The following is a 19,656-nucleotide window of genomic DNA, read 5'->3' as shown; positions in this document are numbered from 1 at the left end:
TGAAATATTCAGAGACAGATTTCCCAATTTGGGAAAAGGAAAGTCCACACCTACAGCCTTCATAGTGGTAGTTATGTACTTCCTGTGAAACAAGGCCTTTTCTGCACTGGAGACATTTTACTGGAGCTGTGCTCATTCAGAACAGGGCTCATTTCGGTCTTTGGGAACTATTTCCAGCAATAACCTGCAAGTTTTAAAGAGTCTCTGCTTTGTTTTAAGTGTAATCCTGCTGCTTTAAACACTAGCAAGTCCTGCAAAAATCACATTAGAAAACAGGAAATTGTGCTGTAAGTGGTGTGTCATAAGGGCACAGGACATAAAAACAAAAAACATTTCCTTATACTCTTCCTACACAATTTGTATTCTTTAAATGCTCAACCCATTCACTCACTCTTTCCTATTTGTAAGGTGAAGAAGGGGTGAATTAATCAGCATTTTAGTGGCTGAAGAATGTATCAGCAGGTCTCTAATCAGGAACACAGATGTGTTGGATACAAAGCATGTTAATTTCAAGAAAATCCAGTTAGGCATATCTGGAATCCACTCTTTTCATCTCAATTAAGAACTTCCTGCAGAGCATACTTGAGCAAAGGGTTTGAACCTGGTACCTCTGCATCTTATATGCTTGCTCTAAAACCATTCACTCATTAGTTTTGAAGAAAGCTGGAACAATTTTAAGTACTCTCAAAGGTTCAGAATTTAATTCCATCTCTAAAAAAGTAAAGATTGAAACTATACCTATTCAAATCCTTACCAAATCTTTCATTAGAGAACAGCTGGGGTTGCAACACTATCCCAGCTGAGAATAAAAAGAAGATGGAGCAAGCACAGGTTAGCTGTACTTCTGGAGTTGGTCCTCTCAGCTTAAAGCCTGCTAGCACTTCACTGGCCAATGAGTAAAGAAATGACCTTTTATAAAGGCAAAAAGCATAGGAAGGTTCAACCTGTTAGCAACACATGACACCAGCTTAGCATACCACCATTTGCATGTAGTAACTTTATTGGCGGAAGAAAAATAGGTTTTTTCTTATTTCCTGTGACTTAGCTACTGAATCCTGTAATTACTGAACTGAAAGCTCACATCAGCAAGTAGTAGGAAAAAAAAAGGAAAAGAGTCAAATCACAGTTTGTGTGTAGAATACTAATTCCATGTGATCAGGGGCAGCTGCTGAGGTGTCATTCTGAAGTATAATTACAGGCACCAATTTGTTTTTACTCAGCAGCAGGTGGTGATAGCATTTTGTAAACACTGTAACCAAACAATTTCACTTGCAAAGTATTCCCTCTGGAAGCTTTGTAAATTGGGTTTAACTGGCACCAAAAAGCAGTTAGGGATCAGAAACTGAAGTCAGTCCCAAGCAGGTATTTATTGTGGTGCTCAGCTTCAGGCATCCTTATTAGGAGCAGTAGAAACTACAGATCATCCCCAGGGGCTGTTTATTCCTTTCTTCAGTCTTCTTTGAGATTTACACTTTTCCTGGCCAATGAATTTTCACAGACCTCCCAATGCCAGGCTCAGCCTTCACAGTCCCTGTGAATTATTATCCTTCAGAAGCTGGTCATAAGTAGTTTTTCAAGAATGAAGAACAATGCAAGAAACAAACAAAAAAATCAAAAAGCAAAAATAATACTGGGCAGAAGTTTTAGACCACAGAAGGCATCAGAAAAAAGCATTCAGAGTCTTACTTCTTGTCTAAACTGAGTTCTACCAGTATAGCCAGTCTTACATACAATAAAAAGCACAGGTCTGAAATGCTTTCTGTCAAAGGAGCAGGAAGCCAAGAAAGGCTTCAAACACGACAATAATGGGGATGTTTACCTTAGAGTAAAGGATTTTTCAATCAAGGATCCAATGTTAAGATTGCATAACCAGTTTGCTTTATAAAATGATTGGTGGCTCTGAGATGAGGAGATCATCCTCACCTAATGAAGAGTTCTGCTCAGTGTTCACAAAGTTAGGAATGTTAAATTTTGTAAGACAATGTAGGTCTTCCTCAAACATTCCACTGCTCTTGGGACCCTCCTGGAAGTGGGTATTACTCTCCAGACTTGGACCTTTCTGGCTCTCTTTCTCTTTGTTCATATGGTCCACTTCATTAATGCAGAAATGGAAAAGTGACTGGGATTCTTCAGCCATTTGGTGAGAAAAGACCCTCTCAGACTCCAAAGGTCTTCCAAATTCTGCCACAAAGCTGTTCATGTGAAATCTTTTTTCAGAAAGTTCTGCATTGCTATAGAGGAAAAAAGAAAAATGCAGTAAACACAAAAGTAGAACTGTTCGAGTTCTTATCAACTAGTTTGGTTTCAGCAACCATTATGATCAGGAGAAAAGGAAACCCTACACTTTCTCTACCACAGACTTTTAAAGCCAGCACTATTTATTATTTTCTGCTGATGCAATTTTAAGTCTTCATTTGTCATGACAATTTTCCATGGGAATAAGTTAATGCCAGCACTCTTAAATGGCACTTCTAGTAATCAATAGACTGTAATAATCACCTCACTGAATGAGTTTATAAACACTCTTGATTTCAAGTAGTAACAATTGTTTTAAATGGCTCATAAGAACAGTTTGAGAAAAGTCCTTGATAGACAAAATGTTTCTGAGGCACAGGCAGCTCTGCTCTCACTTGGGGGCATTGAGTGCTTGCTTGTCCAGACACAAAACCATCTTTTCCACTGACTTCAATCAATGACATTAACATTTCCAAATTAGGAGAGCTGGAACTAAAGACTGCTTCAGACACTGGCAGTCTTAACAATCCCAGCAGTCAGGAAGGATGGTTTAACATGTTTTTTGGCAGTTTTTTTAATAAACCTTATCTCAAACCAGAACCAATCTGCATGGACTCATGCAGGAGCCGTGTGCAGCTGGGGGTGAGAAGAGCTCAAGCTCATCTGTAGACAGCAGTTCTACAGATTCATTCTTTGTCAGGCTGAATTTATATGCTATCATCACAAAATGCAAGTTATTTGCATTTGGAAGGCAGTAGAGGTATTCAGAGAATGAGCAATGAAACCTGTTCTCAGAACATGAATATTTTTAAGAACTAATAAGTCATACTGTTTACATCTGGAGATGTAGCAAATGATGCTGGAGTCAGATAATTGGACACCTAAAGGTCCACCCAGCACTGAAGAGTTTTTCAGTGAAATTTCATTTCCTCAAGCCTGCAGTGGGAGATAAGTGCCTCAGATGACACCTTCAGAAATCCACCCACTAAAATTTTCACAGGATACTTACCATTAGTCTTTCAGGCACAGTTAAAGATCCCTGCTTCTCAAAAGATAATTTACTTCCATTATATGATGGGGGAATTCTGTCCTCACAAAATCACTTCCACTAGCCTAGAAATCAAAGCAGTTCTCTAGTTTGTCAAAACTGTATTGGCTCACTCTGCATTTCAAAGTGAACCAGGTAAAAGAATAATGTTAAATTGATGTAGGAGTGACCAGTAACCAAGTAATAATCTACTGTATACACAGCAGGGGGCAAACAGCCTGGAATAATCCTGAACTAACAACTGACATTTATGTATTTATAATGCAGCAAAAAGCACCACTCTAAGTTTAAATTTTTATATATAATTTGGCAAATTGCCTGTGTTGTGGCACAGGCAGTAGAAGTGGCAAATAAGCACAGAAAGAAGGACAAGCACTGTAAGCCCAGAAAGAAGAGACTGCAGAAGAAAGTTTAAAATGAATCCACTGCAGGAGTAGAATTACTTCATAGGTGTGGAAAGTTCTTCATAATCCAGTGAAGCATGAGGGAGCAAAGGCTGACCATGCAGACGGGCACACAAGACTGGGAATGGCAACCTAATCTTAATGGAAGATGCAAATAAATTTTACAATGACCCAGAATATCAAGGATATATGATGAAGCATAAACCTGTGTTCATGAGCAGGGAAGACATTCTCTAATATACAGTGCTATTTTTGGATTTTGAAATTCACAAACAACATCTTTGAATTTCAGAGTGAAATTTTATTACATTTTTTTAAAACTAGACTAGAAACTAGCATAGTCTTGTTCATTACAATCTGCAGTAATTCCTCAGAAGGTCTCTTTTCAGAGCACTCAAGAAAAGCAGCCTCAAAAATCCCAGGTTTACTTAACAAAGATCAACTGGTTTCTTAAAAAAAAAAAGTTATCTAACATTTATTGCTTTGAGATTACACCAGCCATTATTTTGTACAAATAGGTTGCATGATCTCTTGCATTTGTTGCACAAATGTGCTCTTAAGGATTTTTTCAAATGCAGAAACAAACATGGCATGCTTTACTCTCCTGAGTGATGAATAAGAGCATTTTTCAGAAATTCAGACATTGCCAACATTTTTTTTTCAGTTGCACAAGCTAATGGTCCACACATACTTATACACGCAAGCAAACAAAAGAGAAATGCAACAGGCTTAATTCCCATAACTCATTAAATTTCTGCCAGTCCCCATCTATATCCTGTCTATTCTGGTCTGAGAATGTACCTAATTCTGAACATCTTGTGTAATTTTGAAGAGTACGTCCTATCATGGCCTTTTATATTAAGCCAAGAAAAGCATACTACTAGGAAAAAAAAATCAGAGTATTCTACTTTGGATCCATCCATCTGAGCCCAGATACACTTATTCTCTCACATTAATGGTACTTTAAAGAGCAGCCAAATAGCCTTCCTGAAGTCAGAGACCTGGGAATCCTGTTAACATCTATTTTCTAGGAGGGCTCAAGGCAGCCCACTAATAAAACACCAAGCCATGAAGAATCCAGTCAGGCGTGGAAATAGAAGATGCAGGCAAACTAAAACAAGTGGTTTACAGGTAGCTGTTCTCCAGTTTTTATATACATGTATCAAAAATAAGAGAACCCAACTGTATTCGCTGCCCTTAGCATATTCCCAGAGGATCCATGTTCAGTACCATGAGAATTTCATTACCAAATGTCAAAAAAACTACTCAAACTTGTTAAAGGTGCCAGCTCAGCATGAATGGCAAGTGGGCAAGCACTCAGGCACACAGCTCCCAAAGCTGCAAAGAGATCTATAACAAATACAGAAAGGAACAATTGGTCTCACTCCAGCAACTGAAGAAAAATCATAGTAAGGTGTAGAACAGAAGGGACTTCTGGAAGTCTCAAGAAAGGCAAGTCTGAATTCTGATTACATTATCTGGGTGTAGAAGATGACCAATATGGCCATTTCACAAAATCTTAAGGACACTGTTCTGAGAAAATTGATGAAAAAAGCAGAAAGAAGTGGGAGACATCAAGCAGGCCTCTGCTACCTGAAAGTAAATTTTTACAAGTGTAAAAATTTTTGGCAAATATGCATATTAAATTCTCTCTATATATGTATTTTTGACTTCATCACGTTTTCCCCTTTCAGATTGTCCACATAGGATCCAGACTCATGCTCAACTAATAAATGAGATCTTTGTGAAAAGGAGGCAGCACACCAACAATTACAGGGATTTTAAATCTCTTTGGGAGCAATGTCTGGCTACTTCATAACAGTCTGTAGGGGAAGCAAAATACCAGCACATCAGTTCTGATAAGCTGGATTCTTCCGATTCTGTTTTCTCACAGGAGCAAAACTTCAGGAGCACAGAAGAGGCTCAGGATGTACATCAGCCATCTCTAACATGGCCCTGTCTCTGGAGACGTGCTATTACACAGAGTTCCAGAGCCAGTTTACATGTGATTAAATAGCAAAGGGGCTCCAGGAGGCAGAGACAGGCTACTTTAGGAAGTGATAAGCACCAGCAATTGCCTTTTACAATCATCTTCTCATCATTGCTACCTGCCTGCAAGCAATCTCACACTCCAGAGAGGCTTTTTATTTCCACTTTATGGCACACAAGCCTGAGAGATGCGGGTTCAAACTTTCTCAGAGGAAGGGACACTGATAGACTGCATCCTCTGCAAATGCAGATAAACCACTGAGGCAAGGCATGGTCTCCACATACTTACCAGCCAGAAATAAAAAACTGAGGACTTTCAAGGGACCCTGGCTTTAAAGAAATGTTGAGCTGGTCTCTACTTCAGCATCTATTGCAATTTCTCAGCAGAAACTAAGACACTCAGTCTCAGGGGTTAAGGGAAGATTTTGCAAACACTACCCAAATCTATCTTTGGACTTGAACAAACAAACATTTGGAAACCAGGCAAATTCAACATCTGCACTGCATTTTATCTGTATTTTCTCTGTTGATATTCACAGTACCACTCCATGAAAACTTGAGCCTACTTAGAACCATCCCACTAAAAGCACCTGTTTGGCAGCCTACCCAAAACATCCATTTAAAATGAAAATGCTAAGATTTCTTGAAATGAAGACAGGCTGCAATGTTTCATAAGAACAGACTATAACAAGATGGTACAGTGTCAGCAAGAGCCCAGGTGTGCCAATTAGCAGGCTGGATTTGTTATTCCCATTTTCAGACTCACTCTTGATGTGGTGCTCCTGTCTTCGTCAGCAGGGTCAGGACAAAAAACATGAAGATGACAAAAACTGCAAGACCAACCCAAAATCCAATCACAATGGAATCTGGTGAAAGAAAAAAGAAAAAGGAAACAAGATCATCAATATTTTACTTGCATTTGCAAAAAGCTGCCTTCTACAGGCAGCATGAGCACAAACCCAAAAGAATTTGCAGCTTATTTCTGGGTGGCGAAGGGATAATCAAATTTATCTTTATCTATTTTTAAACAGAAAGCTGCCATTGAAAACCTCATTTTGAGACCAAATTTTACTGATATCTAGACAAACCAGACAGTAGATAACAGAGGGAAAACAATTCTCTTGGTAAGTAAAATAAGAGGAGCTCCCTGTGTGATCCCAGGCCCATTTCCAGGCATTGCTTTGGAACTTCAGTGCTAGAACTAGGAAGGGAGGATTATTTGATTTTTCTCAAAATCCTCTGTCTCTGTAGAACTGAACTCCTGCCCCAGAGTTTAAGTTATTTCTGCCCCAGACCGTTAAGTTTCTGGATTTAAATAGATTTCTTCGACAAAATACGTTTAGGAAGACCTTTTAGTGGCAAAACAGAAGGTTCTGCAAGAAACAGAACCACAGATAAAACTATTTGCCGCTTCAATAAATATCAATAACCAACAGATACCAGATGTTTTCAATTTGGATTTCCAACTTAAGTACAGAAAAGTGCAACACAGTGTCAAAAGAGCACAACAGATTTAGACAAAAAAGTCAAACCAGCAGTTAATCAATTTTAAAACCAGTGCAATAGCCAAACATAGCAGCCATTGGGAAGAGCATGGCCTTTTGCCTGTGGGCTTAAACTCCATCTACTCTTCTCATTTACAGCAAATGGACGTAGGCAATATGCCAGCACTACTAAAAACAAATCTATTGCCCACTTACACCTTCAAGGTGGGTCCACAGCTGCTCCAAGCTGTTCAGAGTTTCCAGGAACTTGATTTAGAGAGGTTCAAGTGGAACAAAGGTATTTCCAGACACAATCAACTGATTAGCATGGACCAAAGCTAGAGAGCACCAACACTCAATATTACCTTGCCCCGGACCCATCAGCACCCAGTTTGGTTTTTTTTCACCTGTCATTTCAGTTAGTTATTCTTTACTTATACAAGTATTCAAAACTTCCACTGCAGAAGTTCAAAAACCGTAACATACAAACATTCAGGAGGGAAGGCTTGGTCAGGACAGGAATCCTTTCTACCCTTACCTCTCGTGACACAGCCACTACCAAGCCTCAGAGATCCTCACTGGCTGCAATGTCTGACCCAGTGCAGCAGGCACAGCACAAAACTGCTGGATTTCCCACAGGACTAACTAAAGACACTGAAAAACAAGGAATCAGCTATCCTACCTGGTGCTTGGCCCCAGCTGTTAATCATGCTCCCACTGTGAAATATCTTCCACACTAAAAGGCAGATGCAGAAACTGGAAATCAACTCAAACCATTCCCTCTTTTTTCTGCAAAGTCAAAATGCCTGCTGCAACTTGAGATTTTCTCCCTGAGAAAATACTTTATCACAATGAAGTCTCTCCTTAATCCCTTTCTTAGGTAGCTAAGGAGGTTAAGTTTCAAGTCTCCCACTGCAATATTTATTCCACCTCTCCTATGCCATATCTTCCCCTCTCAACACCTTGTGTAAAATAACTGGAATGTGGTTTGAGTATAGATCTCTGTGATAGAGGGGGAGGAGATTTCAATACCCCTTTCTGCTTAAAGTATTCCGCCATGAACTTTTTTCTGTAATTCCATATATTATGTGCACTTAATTACTTTCAGAATCATTCTATAAGCACAGCCTGTATTCACTGGTTAAAGATGTACCTTACCTTCCTAATACAAAATAGCTCATCCTGCTGGGCTTTGTAGTACCTGAAGATTTAATCTAAAAATAAGTACTGCCTTTAAAAAAAAATACCACTTAAGCATTTACAGCTACTAGTACCTTCCAGTTAGTCAGACATGCTTGGATGGTATGCAGCTGCATTAACAACCAGAATGTAAAATGCAATCAAGATGACTAAAAAAATATGCACATAGATTATATCAATCAAGCTGAAAAACTTAACTAAAAGTAAAAAAAAGAAAATCAAGGCTCCAGTAAACTACTGCTCCCCACAAAAATCACACCTGCTATTGTATGCTGAAAAACAAGCCTGTTTTGTGGTTGGTTTGGTGCCCCTGCTCCCAACAGAATTCTTAAGTTTACTGAGCCTAATGCTACACCTTCCTTGCTTTACTGTGCCTCCTGACACACTTCCAACTCTCTGCTGTATAAATTACACTGTTTGAATTCATTTAAAATTCAAGCAGGTATCCAGAGTTCTCTTCAATATTTGATTTAGGTCTCACCCGCTTCAGTGGAAATTATTCAAACTCACTAAATTCTAAACACTTATTCAAAATTAACAGGACATAACCCAACTTTTGTTCAAAAAATATGGTATGAAGGACATTTATGCTGCCCAAAGTTACAAGTAGATATTCATAGGATACTTTTACATTATCAAGTTGCAGTTTTGGCCTTCCTTTTCTTCATAATACAGATTCATAACATCCTGGCAGCAGTTCCAATCCTCTGATCATTGCTACCTATTTTTCCTCTCACTAGCATAACTAACATACTGAGGCTTCCTCATTTTCAAAGGCACAAAAAGTTATTTTGTTCTTATCTCTGCCAGTCACAAGTACTTCCTGGCTATCTTTGTCTATTTACTTTCTAAAGCTTCAATGTACAAGATATCTGGTCCCTACTTTCCCAGATTTTTTTGATTTCTAGTTCCTGTCTTTGTTGTCATCTCATTGCAGGGGTTCCACACTGTTGCCTCCTTATCACAAAAATTCCATACCTTCCTGGTATTTCTCGTGGGCAGCTCCTCAGAGCACTGACTCGTTATTCTTCACAAAGCAGCCCACTGACTCCAGTTCAATTCTCAACCAGCCACCCCACTCTTTTATAGCGCTCTTCTTCTCATTGGTTACAGCTGTGGCCTGTTAAAGTCAGGCCTGTCCGTAATCTTTGATAATTGGCTCAGCTGCAACTCCTTAGGGGTAAGATTACTTTCTACACTATTTTCTTGTATTCAATCCCACTACATGCCTTCACTTCTTTTCCAGCAGAACATACTTTTTGCCTTTTTTTTCCTTTTGCAGTCATATATTTGAAACATCACTGTGGCATCTTTTTTTTTTTTTTTTGTGTAGTAGATTATTTTGTCAACCCTTTTTCTCACAGGTCGCATTGAATACATTTTCCTCTGCTTTCAGAAAACAGGCTTCTGAATTCCTTTATATTTAAATCAAAACATCTAAACTGGAGTCCATTTCCTGTCGAGCTCTCCAACATAAGTTACAAGCATTCATTGACACCCTTTCTTTGTAAGTATTCAAGGTCTCCCTCCTCATACAAGCCTTGTTTAATCTCCTGTCCTTCTCCCCAGTTTAGGATTTCAGGGAAGTTCACGTCTGATCACATTGCCTCCACATTTCACAACAATCCCAGCTCAGCTGGCAATAGCTGGAACAAGAACACACCATGTCAAGAAGTATCATCCCATACACAGCACAGACTATTCCTTTAGTAGATTAAACTCTGCCCTCTGGGGAATGCATGCAACAACAGTGAAGGAAACAGAGCCAACTCCAATCTATCAGTTAAAGCAAACAAAGAAACAAATAAAAACTAAAGAAAATCCACCCTAACTAGAGGGACTGCCTAGATCACTGATTCAAGTACTACTAATGACATCTTTCATCAAGCTCCAGCTGAAAAGCAGTTTTTACTTCTGTCCCATTCTCTAAGAGCTGTCCAGGACCTTCTGCTCTATGAACAGCAGACAGGGAAGCTCAGCTGCCATGCTCAGCATGGCAATCACTTTGGTGGCAAGCCAAGACCTGACTTGCAGCTGTGCCTTCTGCAATCCAGAGGCAGATGTCATTTATACCTTTTTATCCCATCATGCTGTTTGAGACACCGAGCTGAAAAGATGTGTATGTAACATTTCAGCTGATCTTTGCAACCAGTAATCTTTGCAATCACGTTTAACCTCTGATTAAGTGCAAGAATGGAAAATAAATTAAAAACATGATGAAAGCTAGCCCACATTTTTCAATTACCTATCACTTGTAAAAATACAGACAGTAATCAGCAGACTTTTTTGAGGGGAAAAAGTAAAAAGTAAATTCTACTCTGCTGTTTTTTCAAACATGTTAGTAATTTCAACACGTTTCTTCTGTCCCTTGCAGAGCCCCCCCAAACTTTCTGACTGTATAGAGGCAGGAGATATTTGCCTTTCTGGGCTGCTGTTTGCCAGTGCAGGCACTACTTTTTCCCAGTCTGAATGCTCTTTGGGACAAATGAGACAAAGTATGTAATCCATCCTGGACCAGTGCTCCAGCACTGGACAGGGACCTTCCCCAGAACTTTAAAGTCTGGGGATCAAACCCTTTCAGGGTGTATCTACCTCAGAAACAAAGAAACAGGATGGGTTTTTTCTCTTCTTCAAAGTGCTTACAAGACCCATGAGGTAATTGAGTTGGTTTCTGTTACTTTTTCCCCCCCTCTTTTACTGTTTGTCCTTCACAATCATCTCCTCTAAAAGGCAAGATCATCAAATCCATTGTCTACTTTTCAGAAAAATGTTGGTCCAGCTGTACTAGCCTGTCCTAGTTACACCTTCTCCAAGTTCCAATCCACAGTTTTCATGTTTATGGTACCTATCCTCCATTTTTTGTAAAACAGCTCCAGTATTAAGCAAAAAGTGAATTTAGCACACTCCTCCTATGGAGAAAGTAGCAATGGCAAGTTTGTTCATTAGGAGAAAATTCTTCTCTTATTTTCAAGCTTTTAAAAAACGGAAATTTATTTTCTTTTAGGAAAGCCAAACACAGGTAATGCAGGTAAGGCTCCCCACCACTGCCTTTTTACCATTAACAGAAACAGATACAAACAAATAGAACCAAAACAAAGCAACACTGATCTGACAAGTAGTCACCAGAAGCAGCAGTGCATCAGTCAGCTATCCCTCAGTACTGACAAATTCCTACCACAGCCAATAAATCCATGGTTCTCTCATGCACACGTCAACAAAAGGATACAGAATAATAAACATTAATGATGATCTAATAAATAGAGGGATACTGCTAATTGCAGAGACTCCTAGGAATTAGGAGAGGAATGGTTTTGTGCAATATTCAGTGACAAGTGAAGAACAGGAATACAGGAAACTGAGCTGCATGAAGTGTGTCTCCACTGAACTTACACTTATGAGCCTTCAGGCCTTCAAATGACACTGGTCCATACTCATAGTATTCGTAGTCCCAGGTGTAATCAGAGTTAGACAAGGCCTGCTGGGACGTTCTGTTAGAGATCAGCCTCAGGGCAGACATTTTGCACCTCAGCAAATACAGACCTGTGGATATGAAATGTGTTAATAACCTAGCACAGCTTTTGGGTTTTTGTTCTTTCTTATCTATTGGATCACTTCCCCACCCCTGCTCCCAAGAGCAGCCACTGCCTCTTCAGACAAGGCTGTCCCATCCCCTCCCATTCCTTCCCGTAATTGCAGACACAGACTCTGGGGCCCAGAGAAAGGCAACCAAGATGTTTAGGGAGGCACAAGAGCCTAAGGGTCTGCTCAGCCTGGAGAAGAGACAGCTGCAGGGAGATCCCAGTGCTGTTTTTACTTAGAGGGTGCAGAGATGCTGCTGCCAGGCTCTTCTCAGAGGTGCACAGTAAGAGGACAAGAAGGAATGGACAAAAATTGGGCGGCAAGAAATTCATATTAGATAAAAGGAGAAGTTTACCTGATCTAGTCGAACATGCTTTGAGTAGGAGGTTGGACCAGATGACCACCAGGGGTCCCTTCCAACCTAAATTTCTCTATGCTGATAAACGGGCTCAATATGCCACTACAGAAGGAAAATAAAACAGGAGTGATTTCCCTCACAGATTAGCAAAAAACTGCAAAGCAACACCGAGCATCATGAAATTATCTTGATAGATATCTCTGTCATTACCATCATTCTGTACTGGAGACTTGCATTTTGCAGAGTAATTTTTTTCAGAATATGAGACAGTTTTATGCACACCAAAAGAAAGCACATCTCTGCACAAAACATGTGCTGCAGTAGCTGGAGTCAGGAAACCCAAATTGAAACATATTTCAAAATACTTTTTGTGAGAGCAAGCTGAGCTTTGGGTAATTCTGGATTCAATTAAAACCCAGCAGGATTGACTAACGCTTCATGTGCTAGGAGAGCCATCATAAAGAACAAAAAATCAGGCACAAAATAAGAAACACTTTCACTCAGGTAATATGAACAGCATTTCAAATTTGTAAAATAGTTCTTTCTGCAGCTATTTTACCATGACCAAATGCTGGCAGTAATGCCTCAAAGCAATTTTAAATAAGTAGCATGCCTGAAAAAGTAAACTTCACACTTAAATATAACATTCAGAACTTTAAACACATGCCAAAAAAACTTGACAAGTTATAAATCTTTTAAAACAATAAATGGATCCATTTTTCAACCCAAACCAATTGAGTTTTCAGAATGAGCAACCTGACAGCAGGAAACGTGAAGGGGGGGGCTGGGGAGAGAAGTGACCAACCCCTTTCTTGGATCAGGATAAGAAGCTTCACTACATTATCCTCACCTTCCCCTTAGCCATTTAGAAAGCCTCCAGCATTAATAAATAGCCTGAAGCACAGAGAAGAAGGAAAAAAAACATGTATATCATTGACAGTGCAGTTCATGGCTGAGGATGTTCCCATCTTGTACGTCCAACCTTTTCAGAATGGACAGAGAGGAAGAGGTAAGTCTAACCTGTGTTGTAACAGTAAAGTTCTTCCTTGGTTTTTCCATTTCTTCAAATTAAAGAGAGAATGCCTGATTAAGCTTTAGACAGAAGTTTTCTTATTTTAATCAACTAAAGCAACTGCTGCCTCTGGGAGAAGGAAGTGGCACAGAGAAGACCCTGGGATCCCTGTCCTGGTTTGCTCCCATCTCAGCTCTGTCAGTTGTTTATTACAAGACTGTTTTGTTCTGTGACAAAACATGGAGCCACACAGGGTTCCCACCATCTTTTTCCCCTTTCTCCTCAACGTTTTGTTTATGACATGTCTCTTGACAACATTGATTAGCCCTGTTTAAAGGTTGGTTTTCTTTTTTATAACTTTCCAATGAAGCATTTCATTTCAATATTCCTCACATGGCATCAGTAATGGCCATTGTCTCCTCCCTCCTTTTAGTATTGCAAAAAGAGCTGAAATCTGTCACAGACATCTTTTGTGAAAATCCTCTTCTTTAGGATTTTTCCTTCTGAGAAGCTAAGAGGCCTCAGAAACAAAATGTAAACAATGGTTATCTGCTGCTGTGGAATGCAACAGGTGTATCTGTGATTGGTCTCGTGTGGATGTTTTGATTCAGTGACCAGTCACAGCAGAGCTGGTTCTTGCTCTTGGTCCAAGCCAGCTGCTTTGGTTATCATTCTTTCTTAGCTATTCTTCTTAGCTAGCCTTCTGAGGAAACCTTTCCTTCTATTTCTTTTTAGTATAGTTATAATGTAATATATATATATCATAAAATAATAAATCAAGCCTTCTGAACATGGAGTCAGCATTCTCGTCTCTTGCCTCACCTGAAAACCCCAGTGACCACTGTCACAGAAATCCGCTTGTAGAAAACTTCAGAATAGAGTATGGGAACAATCTGAAAAATGTTGTTTCTTCCACTTTAAGTCTTTCTTCCCACCTCAAAGCAGAGCGGATTAATTGGGCCATATGCAGAGCTCACTCCCACTCTAGTCACTAGTGTCCATTTATGATTTATGGGGAGGATAGCCACTTCCAGGACACAAAGAATCTGTCCCAGTATAGCATTAGTTTAGGATTAGAAGCTCCAGCCTTTCACCACTGACTGCATGCATGGGGAGACTTGCTTTCACTGTAGACAAGCTACTATCAGAGGGAGAGGTGCTAACAAACACCTGAGTCACCAGCTCGCTGGCGAATCTGTGCTTTGAAGGACATATAAATATGCTTCTAAATCAACCAGCAGGGCTAAGCATAAGCACTGCTCCAAACAAACTTTCAGCCCACTTGTAAGCTTTGTCTGTCGGAATACCTCCAAAAACTCAGCCTCAAACATGCGAAAAGCTTTTATTCTACTTAAAAAGCCAGTCTAGCATGGTGGTACATGGACCAGCACAGTGGAAGAGGTGGCTATTTAGACCTTGCATCTCCTGGGAAGAGCAAGGCAGGCTGAGCTGGTGCAGTAGCAGCCTGTCAGGGGCATCTGCCTGGCTGCAGCAGGTCATGCAGGGATTCAGGTAAGAGGTAAGCACTTCTAAGAAGGAATTCATCCAGGAGATGCTCTCAAAGACTCTTCTGTCAGACACAGAGAGCCATGATTCATCCCACAGCTCTGGAGCTTCACAGTGACCTCCTCTAACCCTCTAACTCGCTGAGGGTTTTTCTGGAAGGTACAGGAGTCTTTTGAGGCAAACATGAAAGCCCCTCTATTGATTTTGATGTGTATGGATGCAGCCAGGCTTTCCTCATTCCAGCCCTCTTCTTTCAGGAGCAAGTCAGGAACAAAAAGCTTCACTTTGATTATTTGAGAAACCCCAAGGCAGGACTTGTGTTCAGTGCTGCCGAGCAGAAACTGAGGCAGGTCTGCATCCTAAAAAGGGCAAGTGCTCAGGGCTTTCTTCTGAAGCATTGGGTTGCTCTCTGCAGATAAATGTAATCAGATGTTCCCCATGGAGACCCAACTGCAACTCTTGGACTTGAATTATGCCTTCATGAGAACTTGTTTATAATCTGTATGAAAGTCTGTAAGGTCTTAGCTGGCCTGACAGCTGCCAGTGGCACCTGGGCAAGCTAGTCTGGCTGTTTGTGTTTGCATAAAACCCATGCCCTTGAACAGCAGCAGCAGGATATCAAACTCCATGCAGCTGGACTATTTTCTCCAATCTGGACATCACTGATACATTGCATGAGGCTCTCAGCCACTTACCTTTCAAAATCAAAGCAAAACTGAACACATTCCACATCTGTAACACAACTTCATGGCTTACACCACCACTGAGACCACAAAGGTATATCTGGTTTTGTGTATGTCTGAAACTGTCCTTGTAACCAGCAGCAACTCCCTCCGAAGCTGACCTGCATGCACAGAAAGAAAAACCATGTGGATTGTTAATGTAATGTTTGCTTCTGGAGCAAGAGAAACTACCAGTATGGTAGACACACAGAGCTTGGTTAATTTTCAGTCACAAACTACATCTATTTTTCACATACTTCTGCTCTGCTTAGTGCCACAGAATCTAAGCACTCAATGGAACAAATGAAGAAATCATTGTCTGTTTGCAAACTCTGAAGATCCCAAGGCCCAGTCAGAGGAAAAAAGAAGGAACATTTCAAACTGTGGGAAGTCCCAGGCTGAGAAAGCTTAGCACTACACCCTGGTGCATCAGCTAGGCAGTACAGTTAACGCAGAAGTTGTAGGCTATGAGAAGTTAACAACTCAGGCTGTTCCCATATCTTTGTGTTCTCATACCAGCACCAACATTGTGCATGAGGGAAAAAGGAGTCAGCCACACCCACATTCCTTTTTACTCCATCCCAGAGACTAGGAGGTGAAGTCACAGAAAAAAAGACAAAGGAGAAAACCAACCACAAACTTATTTACACTGCTGCACTGCATCAGGTGCAAAGCAATACAGACCCCATCTTTCTACAACCCTACCACGCAGCTTTGAGCAAGCTGTGCTGCTCCCAAGCACAGACAGAAAAGTCTGCAGGAAATACTCACCTAAGGGTCCTTGTTTCTTGCTAATTCTCAATACCCTAGGTGGGCAGGGTTTGAGTTCAAATTTGTGATCTTTTCAGGGGAATATGCAATTCTACCTGCAATAAAAGAGGAGAAAGAAAGCAATAAAAATGAGTTAAATTTAGGGGGGAAAAAAAAGTAGAAAGATATCTGAAAACTGACTTTACAATTTAAAATCAATCATGAATGCCAACTCTGATACCAAGGTCTTTTCTTGGAGAAAAAAGAAAGTACAATGTTAACCATGGTTATGTTTGTTACTGAAGTTCACAAACAGCAATGTCTGAGCTGTTGCACTAAAGTAACAAGAATAATGTTGGATTCACCACAAAAGGAGTTTATAACAATGGAAAGGAAAAAAGCTGGTTTAGACACTGCTTAAACTGTGAACTAAGGATGAGGGGTTACAGTTACAGACATCTTTGCCTCACACCACCATATTACACATCATATAAAATGCATTTTATTATCCTATAACTGTGCAATGTAAACTCCAACAACAAACTTCTCTTATGCACCCCACACAAACTCCACACCATTATATACAATTTACCTGCTAACTGTATAGCTGCTGTTTGTACCTACTTAAAAAGTGATGACATTATGACTTCAAAGTGAAATTTAATAAAGGCTAAAGAGATTTGCCAATTATTTTCCTATAGACAGTGACAATATAAGTAAATAATGATGCCCACTTAGCAGTCCAACTCAGTAGGTGCCACCTGGAAGTTAAGACAGAAACTAATATGAAATGATACCATGCTATGAGTTCATTGACAACTGTGTGGTTCTAAAAATGAATAAAGCAAATACTACACAAGCCCACTCATTAGCCTTGTCTGAGAAGGCAGATGAATTATACCTAACATGGTATCACAGAACAACTGCATTCCTCTTTCTCTTAAAAATTTCAGGCCTGCACTGACAGTAAAGGGACATGGAACTGTTAGCAGGGAGCTGCTGGGACTTGTTGCCAAAGCACACTGAAACTTAGCTTAACTCCAGTACCAAAAGCTTTAGATACTGCAGCCAGTCTTAAGAGACAGCATTTTCTAAAAGTAATAAAGATTAGCCATAATTCCATTTATTTCCTGCATCTAGGGCAGGATTACACCAACAGTACTGAGCCTATTTTCCTCTCCCCACTAAAAGCCAACCTCCCCTTAGATGCAGGTATGGCAGCCTCAAACCCAAGTTCCCTCAAGACCAAGCAGACTAGAAGAAGCCCTGTCAGTAAGCATTAAAGTACAGACCCTTTTTCAGTCCTATAATGTTATAAATGCTGACATCAATAGTATATATACATATATTCAACACTTCCCAAGAGAAAGGCTGCCTTTCCCTTAGCTATTTATAATAATGCCTATTTTAACCTTTCTCGCTGCCATTTTTTAACCTCTCAGGCTGATTTGTTGAAAACCCTGAAGGGAAACAGCCCTGGCATATCTACTAATGAGGTAAGATTAAACTGTAAAGCAAGTTTTAATAAATGTTTATTTTTATTAGCTTAATTCTGACAGAAAGCTCTGTGCTGAGATGGGCATGTTCTGAATTCCTTTCTAGCCTGAAGTCTGTCAATCCAATACCTTATTCTGAGCAGAGAGAAAGGAAAGCCCTCTCCATCTGCTCTTACTGATCAGCACACTGCAGGTCAATTGGAATGGCTCCCTCAGAATATGACCTACCTGTAAGAGTTGCTTTTAAAATACCTCCTATTTCTGGTACCATGTAAGAACCTATTAAAAAAAACAAACAAAAAAAAAAAAAACCACAAAAAGAGTCTCTACAGAAGGGACAGAACAAACGCTGCCATTTTTTTAATAACTAAAAGATGGTATTCAATTTGAAAGAAAAAAAAACTCACTGAGAAATTATTTCAATGCAGAGGGTTACCAAACTAGACTGACTCAAATTGCCTAGTCTGCAAGCCATGAAGAAACACTGGAAGCACAGTGTTCTGTGTAGCCAAAAAACCCAACTGAGCCCAAGAACAAAGGCACCCAGGTGTGCTTCAAATAACCCCACCTAAGCCAACCATTACTAACAGGGGGAGACTGAAGGAAGGGACTACCCTTGTGTCATCATTCCTGGGAAACTCAGCAGTGATTAACAGCTAAAACTACCTGGGCTCCCTTGATGCCAGAGACCCAGAGATGCCTGGGGATGCCTCCCAGGGCTGCTGCTGCTGCAGCACAGGCAGCCCGGCCAACCTGCAGTGTGCCAGGCTTGGGTTTAATGCTGCTGCACAGCCCAGACAATGGATGAGGGTGATCAGGCCTCATTTCATAGCTCTGTTTTGGCTTTGCATCAGTGAAAAAGTCACCACAGAGGCTGACAAGCAGAGTGGAAGCCAATGACAGTTTCCTTTCTCCCATAATTCTCTAATCTCCACACAGCATTCATCTGGACTGAAGCACAAGACACAACACGCTTCCCCATAGCACCTCTTCACTTCTTAATGTTGTCCCTGCAATATAGTTCTGTTCCCAGCCTCTGCTGAAGCCAGAGCAAGATAAACGAGTTGGCAGGGATGAAAAAAGCCCAAACAACACAGGTATGGTAGACCATTTATCAGAGCTACTCCCACACTTGGGTATGTCACAGCTGGGGTCTGACACTGTTATGGTGGAAAAATCTTCAGCTTGTTCTTTTATCCACACAGGGCCTGGAAGCCATAATCTCTCAGATGCAAAATAACACATGAGCTTTTTAATTTGAATCACATATTACATTTCCTCAAGAAGTAATAAAACAAAATTATAGAGATTTTCTTTAAAATTTCCATACCTACATGACAAATATTTTCTTAACTTTTGTAGTTATCCTACAACATAATGCAGAAATATTGCCTTAATTGTTTCAGTGACAATTTTAAGCACTCACTGAAATGGAGCTGTTCATCCAAAGTCAAACAGATCTGGGATTGTTTCAAACAAGAATTGGGGGATTTTTTCCCCCTGTCTTTAAATCTAAGTCTTCTCTCCAGCACTGCTGAAGAAGCAAACAATTTATTGTGGTGCCTCAAATACAAATTTCTCCTCAGGTAAATCAGACAGCAGTACACAACTTACAGGCACACGTCTGAATTTTCCCATTCTTATCCCTGCCATGTCTCTGTGTTATAAATAAGTAACTAGATGCAAAGAAAACATCACTGAACCAATACAACCACAACCCACTGCAGTGAGTACACAGAATAAAGCCTTCATCTATTTGTAATAAGATTTGTGGTATAATTTTGCCAGTAAGAGCTGCTATTATAGGTACAGATACTTTAAATTTGATTTAAACTCTTGAACAAGCTGCAAGTGTATCATCTCTGTTTCACTC

General features: G+C 40.1%; 1 protein-coding gene across 1 annotated transcript; it reads right to left on the bottom strand.

Moving 5' to 3' along the window:
• Positions 1–1,009: 1,009 nt before the first annotated feature.
• MRAP2 (melanocortin 2 receptor accessory protein 2) lies at positions 1,010–16,404 on the bottom strand. The gene is made up of 6 exons (XM_005421168.3): positions 16,309–16,404; positions 15,511–15,659; positions 12,295–12,399; positions 11,751–11,900; positions 6,443–6,542; positions 1,010–2,231 (listed from the first exon to the last, which is right to left on the bottom strand). Exons 4-6 carry the CDS (start codon positions 11,875–11,877, stop codon positions 1,880–1,882), a joined length of 579 nt encoding a protein of 192 aa, XP_005421225.2. The 5' UTR covers positions 11,878–11,900; positions 12,295–12,399; positions 15,511–15,659; positions 16,309–16,404; the 3' UTR covers positions 1,010–1,879.
• Positions 16,405–19,656: the final 3,252 nt, after the last annotated feature.

Source organism: Geospiza fortis, unplaced genomic scaffold (genome assembly GCF_000277835.1).
Source record: "Geospiza fortis unplaced genomic scaffold, GeoFor_1.0 scaffold190, whole genome shotgun sequence".
NCBI lineage: Eukaryota > Metazoa > Chordata > Aves > Passeriformes > Thraupidae > Geospiza > Geospiza fortis.
Note: the sequence above shows the minus strand (reverse complement) of the source record. Positions and strands in the feature narration are given on the sequence as shown.